This window comes from Euleptes europaea, chromosome 10, assembly GCF_029931775.1.
Source record: "Euleptes europaea isolate rEulEur1 chromosome 10, rEulEur1.hap1, whole genome shotgun sequence".
Taxonomy (NCBI): domain Eukaryota; kingdom Metazoa; phylum Chordata; class Lepidosauria; order Squamata; family Sphaerodactylidae; genus Euleptes; species Euleptes europaea.
Genome location: NC_079321.1, coordinates 16,089,625 through 16,099,440, shown reverse-complemented (window position 1 = coordinate 16,099,440; position 9,816 = coordinate 16,089,625). Strand labels below are relative to the sequence as shown.

At 44.5% G+C, this 9,816-nt stretch overlaps 1 protein-coding gene across 1 annotated transcript; it reads right to left on the bottom strand.

The window, feature by feature from the left end:
* Positions 1-6,065: 6,065 nt before the first annotated feature.
* TWIST2 (twist family bHLH transcription factor 2) lies at positions 6,066-6,530 on the bottom strand. The gene has a single exon (XM_056856767.1). The coding sequence runs from the start codon at positions 6,528-6,530 to the stop codon at positions 6,066-6,068; it is 465 nt and encodes a 154-aa protein (XP_056712745.1).
* Positions 6,531-9,816: the final 3,286 nt, after the last annotated feature.

The window sequence follows — 9,816 nt, the reverse complement described above, 5'->3', positions numbered from 1 at the left end:
ATAGACCATATCTGTTCCAAAGTATAATATTCATTTTGAGTGTATTTGGTGGTGGAAAGTGCCATCAAGTCACAGCCGTATGGTTTTCAAGGCAAGAGACATTCTGAGGCAGTTTGCCATTGCCTGCCTCCATGTCACAACCCTGGTCTTCCTTGGAGGTCTCCCATCCAAATACCAGGGCCGAGCCTGCTTAGCTTCTGAGATCTGACAAGATCGGGCTAGCCTTGGCTATCCAGATCAGGGCTTGCGTGTGTTTACCCCATAAAGACAGGTTTACGATTGTCCATCTGTCCAAATCCAGATATACCCTTCAGTTAAAACCTGGATAAAACGAAATGTTTTGGCTTGGTGCCTAAAGGCAGTACGGTAAGTATCAGACGTGCCTAAAGGGGACAGGCATTTCAAATTAAGGTGCCACCATTGAAGGTCTCTGGACATCACCACTCCGGTCTTTGGTCATCTGCAGATGGGAGCATAGAGATGATCCTCGTGCACTGGATGGTATGGGAACAGGTGGTCCTGCAAAAATCCCAGCACCAAGCCATTTAGGGCATTAAAGATACTTTGAATTCTGCCCAGAGATACATGAGCAGCCACTGCCGATCTTTCAGCACAAGGGTGATCCAATCTAGTGTAGCCCCTAAAAATAGCCTGGCCACCATGTATTGGATCAACTGAAGTTTTTGGATGGTTTTCAAAGGCAGGCCTATTACAGTAATCGAACGTGGATGTGATGAGAGCATGGATAACTGTGACCAGATCACATTTTTTTTAGGAATGGCCATAGCTGGTCCATCAACTGAAGTTGAGAAAAGGTGCTACATGCCATGGGGGAGACCTGAGCCTCCAACCATAAGCCAGGATCTAGCAGCATTCCCATGGTATGAACCTGCTCCTTCAGGGGGAGTGCAATCCCTCCAGGACAGGCTTGCTCCACAGTCCCCCAGCAGCTTCTCCATTGACCAACAACACTTCAGTCTTGTCTGGTTTGAACTTCAGTTTGTTGGCCCTCAGCCATCCCAATACCTTCTCCAGGCATCTTCATTTTCCTCCATATCTCACCAGTTCACACTGGATGCTGCTTAACTTGCTCTTGCATTGAGTTCAGCTGCACACCCGGCTTCTCCATCAGCAGGTATATATCGAAGTTGAGGGGAAAGTCCTAAAAGGCAGGGAGCCTTTGCGGCCCAGCTCGTATCAATATTTCCTAAAATGCAGCTGAAGCCTTGGCATCCACCTTCAGAACAGGAAGCTGGAATTAAGTTAAGTAAGTGTAAAGTGATGCACACTGGAACAAAAAATCCCAAGTACATGCTGATCGGTGTCTGAACTTGCTGTGACTCAGGTGCTGTGGCTCAGTGGCAGAGCATCTGCTTGGCATGCAGAAGGTCCCAGGTTCAATCCCCAGCATCTCCAGTTAAAGGGACTAGGCAAGCAGGTGATGGGAAAGACCTCTGCCTGAGACCCTGGAGATCCGCTGCCGGTCTGAGTAGACAATACTGACTTTGATGGACCAAGGGGTCTGATTCAGTATAAGGCAGCTTCGTGTGTTCATGTGATCTTGGGGTCGCAGAAGGTAACATGATGAAAATGTTGACCCAGCGGTAAAAAGGGCAAACTTCATGCTGGGGATCACTAGAAGAAGAAGAAGAGTTGGTTTTTATATGCCTACTTTTCTCTACCACTTAAGGAAGAATCAAACTGGCTTACAATCACCTTCCCTTCCCCTCCCCACAACAGACACCCTATGAGGCAGGTGGTGCTGAGAGAGCTCTAACAGAGCTGTGACTAGCCTAAGGTCACCCAGCTGGCTTCGTGTGGGGAAACAAATCCAGATCACCATATTAGCCTCCTCCGCTCATGTGGAGGAGTGGGGAATCAAACCCGATTCTCCAGATCAGACTCCACCACTCCAAACCACCGCTCTTAACCACTACACCACACTGGCTCTCCACTAGGAAAGGGTCTGAATATAAAGCAGCCAAAATTATAATACCCCTGTATGAATCTATAATAACTAAATTGACAACACACTGGCCAAAATATTTTTTCCAAAATGACATGAATTTGTATTATATATTAGTATATATTCAAAAGTTTACATATCAATTTTCACAATATTACAAAATTTTCATAGTGAATAATTTTTATAATGGATTTTCCACAAATAAGAATGCAGGTAAGTATGTTTCCAGGTATTATTCTGTAACTGAAGATACAGGCAAGTTTGAATGTCCATGCAATAGTCTAAATATAATTAATGCAAGTTCCTCTTCCTCCGTATATAATGAAATTAATATTAATTTCATTGATATTTTTCAAGAATTTCCAGACTTGGCAACCCTAAAATGAGCCTCTGGTGCAGCAGGGCGATAGTGCCAGGAATACTGGTGGGTGTATGGGGCAAACAACCAGCATTTGGGATGCTCAAACACCTACCGGTTTGGCTTGCATCCTGTCTGCTAGCCAGTTTGGGTCAACTATTCCTTCCTGGCACTATAGTACAAAGCAACTGGCTTTCTGCATGTGCACATTCTCTCACAGCCCAATGGATATCTACTTTACCCCCCACCCCACCCCTCTGTGGCTCTGCTCCATTTGGCAGGCAATGGCTTCAATAATTAAATCAGTCACCACAATTCATATACATCAGTCATAAATAAAGGTTTTCTTTTTTTAAACAAATCCTACCATTTGGTGTTAATCTAAGTAGTCCTTAGCATAGATCAGTGGTTCCCAAACCTTTCACGCCACCACCCCCTTGGTTCCACAAATTCAACCCCAGCACCCCCTATCCTATCCAACAACACAGTTGAAGGGGCCCACCTCTAGCGCCCTCTGCCGCCCCCTTGCCTCTTAGTGCCCCCCTAGGTAATCCCACCGCCCCCCAGGAGGTGGTACTGCCCATTTTGGGAACCAGTGGCATAGATGCTTAGATCAGCAGCAATTTGGCCCATGCTCAGTTTTGCAAGCTTGTTGGGCGGGCATTCAAGTCGTTTGGAGATGAACCAACCAGACCCACCGATCCTCTCACATCTGATCAATGCAGTCAAATGCGGTTACATTGCACCATTGAGCACATCTCCCATGAAATTCGTGGCATCTCTAATCAGCCTGAGCTGCCTGTCCCGCATGATACTGTTTGATCAGGCAAAATCTCAGCTGTGCTTTGGAATCCGTCCAGCCTGCCTCAGGACTCTCCCCATCTGGGATACAAACCAGGGGCCTTGAGTATGCCTTTGATCATCTAGGCTTGAAGCAAACAATATACTAATTAAAAAGTTGAAACTAGTAAACCAAATTAATTGCTGATGCATCTAAAAAATCAGGGGATTGGACTATTGTAACTGCACCCCTTTCTTCCCTAATTATGAAAATTAACAGTTGTTTTGTAGCACCTTAAAGACAAATCTAACTTTATTCTGAAATGCACTGTGTTAGACTTTAAAGTTCCACGGCTCATTTTTATTTTTGCTGCCACAGATTAACACAGCCACCACTCTGGAATTCTTTATTGTGATTCCAGATTCTTGTCCAATGGAAAACTCTCACATTGCTTCTGAACTATACCAAAACTTGTAGAGAAAGCAGTTCCCTAAGAATGCTTCTCAAATATCCGTTTAGATAAGAATAATCTTCAGCTGCATATTTAAGCATATGCATTGAGGCCCCATATGATTCTTTCACTGTCTTTTATTCTGGAACTATTTTATAATGCTCAGTTAAGCTTGGGTTTGGCAAACTAAAAACAGTGGGAAGATGAAATACAAATCCCGGTTTTTAAATACTCCTAAACTACTCTCAAATGTAGAGATTTAAGAAAAGCTACAGTGGAGATAATAAAGAAAGGCTGCAATCCACAGAATAGTTGCTCTGGACCTTTACAGCTAAATTCAGTGGGACTTCTTTGGAGGAAAAAGGTGTGGCTTGTAGCCAAATGGGTGTTAAATAACAGCTGGCATTTATCGTTCCTCTGACTGAATTATGAGCACAATTTAACTCTTAGTGAAGCCTGGAACATTTCACATCTCCTTGTGGGTTATCCGGGCTGTGTAACCGTGGTCTTGGTATTTTCTTTCCTGGCGTTTCGCCAGCAGCTGTGGCAGGCATCTTCAGAGGAGTAACACTGAAGGACAGTCCTTCAGTGTTACTCCTCTGAAGATGCCTGCCACAGCTGCTGGCGAAACGTCAGGAAAGAAAATACCAAGACCACGGTTACACAGCCCGGATAACCCACAAGAACCAATGAACTCTGACCGTGAAAGCCTTCAACAATATTTCACATCTCCTTTGGGCAAAGGCAGAAGATTCCCACTAAGGCGATCTTTCCCCCTTCCCATCCAATGCTTATTTTTACAAGTCATATTTATATATGAGAAACCAATGACATTTTAAAAAATACAAATGTACACCTTCTCATGATTCTCTGCAACAAATATGAAAGCAAAGCCACATGAAATATAACCCTCATCCACAGATCGAGATTATTTTCATTAAGTAAAAGAGGAAACTGGAAAGATACATTGTTCTGTATTTTTATCTGCATCCATTTGTATATTTAATTCCATTTAAAAATACACCAGATGTTTCTTCCTTTATATGCAAATAAAACATGAAGGCTCAACCATCTCATAAAATGTTTGCAATTTGCACATTTATACTTTCACTGTTATGGCAGACGCCTTTGTATTTCTCAAACATCACTTTATCACAGATCATTGCATTTTTAATCCTTACCCTATCACATTGCACAATAGGAATCAAATATTCAAGTGAGTAACAGTCATTTGTGGGAAAGGGAAGCAAAGCAAACCCTGAAGTGGACAAAACAAAGTCCCGTTTAACCAAGGCTGCACGAACACCAAATATCTACAAAAGCTACAAAAGGGTCACTGAGCCCAGAATGGAAGTGCTCCTTTAAAGAATCAATAGCCCTTTTGCATTTGCCCTCCCTAAGAGACAACATTGTGAAACCTTCTGCCTGCTTTCTTCACTCATTCCTAAACTCTGTATAAAGCTCACGACCCACTCATCCTACCAGCAACGTTTCAGTACTGTTCTCCTTGGCCACACATGCCCTGCAAACTTCAGAATGAGGGGCACTCAGTTTGGTCAACCGTTTATCAATAGTCACATACAGATGTTTCTATCTGGACGTGGTCAAATGAAACTGTTATCCTACATAAGATATGTAATTTAATGTTCTGAAGCCTGAGCATGATTCCTATGTGCGTATAAAGTGCCGTCAAGTTGCAGCTGACTCATGGCGACCCCACAAGGGGCTTTCAAAGCAAGTGAGAAGCAGAGGTGGTTGGCCATTGCCTTCCTCTGCAGAGCCTTCCTTGGTGGCCTCCCATCCATGTATTTATCCTGCTTAGCTTCTGATATCTGACAAGACCAGGCCGCCTGCCCCTTCCCAATAAATATATACGTGTCGTCAAGTGACAACCAATTTGTGGAACCCCCACCAAGGGGCTTCCAAGGTAAGTGAGAAGCAGAGGTAGTTTGCTATCGCCTTCCTCTGCAGAGTCTTCCTTGATGGTCTCCCTCCCAAGTACCGACCCTGCTGAGCTTCCGAGAGCTGACGAGATCAGGCTGTACAATGCCGCCTTCCCTCCCATGAATCCTATAGCTGAAAGGATTTTTCTCTCCTTTTGAGTTAAGCTTCCTCTTAGGGTTTGGATAGCATCTCCGATTTTTATGTTGAACCTGGTTTAGAAATATGATTAAAAAAAAATTCGACTCCCAACTTATACAATTTCAGAGGACAACAATCAGTTTGTTTAACTAGGCAGCCTTCCCTGTTAGTCCAGTTTACAGACAGAAAACTAAGAACAATCAGCGACGTACCTGAAGGTCACCAAGTGAGTCCATCGTGGAGCCGAGATTTTGGTCCTGCGTCTTCATTCAGCAGCATGTGCCACGTTACTCGCTTGCCTCCTCTGAGGAAGATACAAAAACACAGAACGCAGCAGGCCGTGAGCAGCCTGTGAAAGAAAGAGCTGCCTACCACGCTGGCAGCTGCATTCGCTCCCCCCTGATACTAGTCAGGGCAAGGCAGGCAGCTACCAAGTTCCTTTCATCCTCCACACAGAAAAGGCGTAACTGAGCCTCTCGTGAGCTCCATAACTGGAGCTGGTGATCTTGGTGTCCGTCTCACCGCTCTCCAGCACCTGGTAAAGGAAGTCTATGTACCTGGCAGCCAGTTTGAGAGTCTGGATTTTACTGAGTTTGTCAGAAGGCAACGTTGGGATTATCTTCCTCAAGGCTGCGAAAGCCTCATTAAGGGACTGAGTCCTTTGCCTCTCTCTGATATTAGCAAGAATCCTTTGGTTCCGGAGTTCCTCGTGGGACTGGGCACTTGGGCTGGACGTCTTCCCCCTTTTGCTTGCGTTTGGGCTTCCATCTTCACTGGACTTTTTACTCTCTCTCCTCTTCCTTCCAGATCGTTTTGCCTTCCTCTCTAGTTCGCCTTCATTGGTCCCCAAGCTATCCACAGGGGAAACAGTAGAACAAGAACTTTCTTCCATTCCTTCTGTCAACTGGGGAGGGGAACTGCCCCCTCCCTCCTAATGGGGTGTGTGTCTCTTTGTGTTTTAAAATTCCAGAGCATGAGCCTTTGGAAAAGCAGGAGGGTTTTGCTGAGTGAACGTTTTTCTAGGTCTCTTGAAGGGATCTTATTTCAAGGACAAGGCTGCGCAGAAATTGAGGTCTTGGAGAGAGGAAGTTATTCTAACTTTTTTTGGGAAACTTTAGCCGAGTTCAATTGCTACATATTTGTCAGAAATGAGGAAGATGCAGGACGGCTTTTTGATTGGACAAGCAAGCCAAGGGGAGGAAGCAGTTTTTCCCAGCGAAACTTTTATGGTTTTATGTTACACTTAACAAGAAATCTTGGGCATGCTCCTGTAATAAAATATAACGGCAATGTTTTTCCCATAGCCCCAATTCAGTACATACATATGAGCAACAATGTAAATACCCCCAAATTAAAATACATCGGAAGGGGATTGCTTGTTTTCAGGCACAGTGGCTTGATTTTGCTGATGGTAAAAGAAGACAAAGCTCCAAGCAAGAAAAGAACATAGAGAATGTGGCCTGTTCCCTTCTGCTATTTTTAAGGTAACTGACATTTCACCCTTTGCTCTTATTTACAGGCATCAAACTAGACAGAGTTTCCTGTGGGGGTGTGGTGAACATGCATGACTAGGGTTGCCAACCTCCAGAAGGGAACCTGGAGATTGCCCACTATTACAATTGATTTCCAGGCAATAGAGATCAGTTTCCCTGCAGAAAATGGCTGCTTTGGAGGGTGGGCTCTATGGCATTGTACCCTGCTAAAGCCCCCACCCTCCCTTGGCTCCCCCCTCAAAATTTCCAGGTATTTCCCCACCCCGCGCTGGCAACCCTATGTGCGACCCCCTCTTTGACAGGCCCCCAAATATCCAATTCTGATTCTAAACAAAATGCAAGATGAGATGCAGGCACTGAATAACAATTTCCCCATGAAATGCTTTGAAATTGGCACTGGACACCAACAAATTGTGTGGGTGTGCCATCAAATCATAGCTATGGTGACCCTGCACGGTTTTCAAGGCAAGAGATGTTCCAGAGGTGGTTTGCCATTGCCTGCCTCCGCTTGGGCTGAGAGAGTTCTGAGAGAACTGTGACTGGCCCAAGGTCACCCAGCAGGCTTCTATTCATTCTTATGGGGGGATGGGGCAACCCCTTCCAGACCCCATAACTCCGGACCCCCTGACCCAATCCGCACCAAACCTGGGGGTTCTTGCAAGGATGGTCCCTTCAAGCTACCCTGAAAATTTGGGACCTCTACTTCCAAAAATGCCCCCCAGAGCCACGGAAAGCTGCAAATGTGTTTAAATGGCTTTAAATTGCCAAATTATTTGGGAATCCTGAATTTAAAGCCGAATTCCCCCTATACTGAAAAGGGGGAATTCGGGATTTCCCGAATAAAAAAAGGCCATTTAAACCCGAATCTGAATTCAACCGAATTTGTTTTTTCAACAGCCCTACTGGGAACATTACACCAAGTACCCTGGTCCCAAGCCATTTGGGGCCTTAATGGTAAGAACCAGAACTTTGAATTGTGCCTGGAAAAAGGTGGGCAGCCAATGTAGCTCTTTCAACATTGGGGGTGATTCAGTCCCTTTATGCAACCCCTGCAAAAACTTGGATGCTGCCTTCTGGATCCATAGCTGGTTACATCAGCCAAAGGTGACAAAAGGAACTATCTCAGAGAAGACTTGAGCTGTAATCACAGGCCACAACCCAGCAGCACATGTTCAAACCTGCTCCTTCAGGGACAGCAATTGGCACCTGCACAGCAAAAAAGTGAGAGCCACGCTGGTCACAGTGGATCACAGCGTAGCGTTGGCAGGTGGTTGGAATTGTACTGGGAATACAGTCATTCCTGGGGGGGGGCCTCCCTCCCTCTCCCCCCTCTCTATCACCATCGCCATCAAGTCAATTAATATGCCACCCCCTGCTGCTTTGCTGTGAAAGCCCCCACTCTGTATTTTGCTACCAAGGGGATTAATGTGCTTCACTGAACACTCTAGGGGAGTAAAGTTAACAGTTGCATCCTCCTCCTTCTGCAGTTGGTATGTGTTGTCTGAACAGGGACTTTAACATAGGTCAGAAAGATCACACTAGCCACACTGAAAATGTAAAGAAGTTTAATAAGAAAATAAAAACCACATATGGAATATGTAAACACATCAGATTGAGCAAGGATCAAAAGAAAAGGTGATACTATGCAATCTTCTAAATATCCCTAACAATGGTAAGTAAGGATAGGCTCTTAATTCTTGGATTGCAAACATCATGAAATCATCCAATTACCTTGATTTCAATAGTTGGGGCTCTCCCCATGTGGTCTCAGAACATGTGCTCAAGATGGAATCCAGGCTTGCAGTAAAATGGAGACTGCTTAATCCCACATGGTGAATGGCTAAATGGCCCTTTCTTCCTCATGCTCGGGGGTTTTATGGTTTCCACTTTTGCCCTCTCCTCACAAACCCTCTTTCTCTCCCTGTCCCAAAAGGAAGGTCTGCTGTTGCTTTTGGTCCCTTGGAGCTCTATAGATAAAATGTGACCAAGTCTTGGGTGAGACCTGGCAGCCTATTTTCCTTCTCCTGGCCAGGATCATTTGAATTTCTAAGGTGCTGGATAGCTTCATGCTTGGGAGGTGAATCATACCCACTTTCTTTTTCTTTCCTCCCTGCCAGCCTGCAAAAGGCATTTTATAACCTCTGAGCCTCTACAGAGTATACATTACCACACTTTGGGATTGTGAACTTTGGCATTTGGGTGTGAAGAATTTAATCACACCCCTCCATCTTGGCCATTCCAATGCACTGCTTCTGTTGGGGGGCACACAGCATAAATGTTATGGCAATACTTACCCATCCATTGTGGGGAGTAGCACTGGTAATAATTCCCAACTCTAAACACTCAAATGTACTTTCCACCTTTTAATTATGTGCCTTTTAACAATTGGCAGTGGTAATGGCAGCAAACACCCTATGAGTGTACAGAGCTTATTACAACTGCACAGATGGATAACTTTAGTCCTTAAAGTGCCACAATATTCCTATGGATGCTCAGTTTATGGGTTTTAATGGAAAACAGCCCCATATAACCATTTTTGAGATGACACTAATTATTAAAAATTTTAAATTGGTTTTCCCCTATTTATGTAATGTCAGCTGCATAACAAGGATACAGACGACTCCCACAAAAATACAGATTTAAAAAATTTAAGCAAAGACTAAATAGAGCGGGCAGGTGTTATAA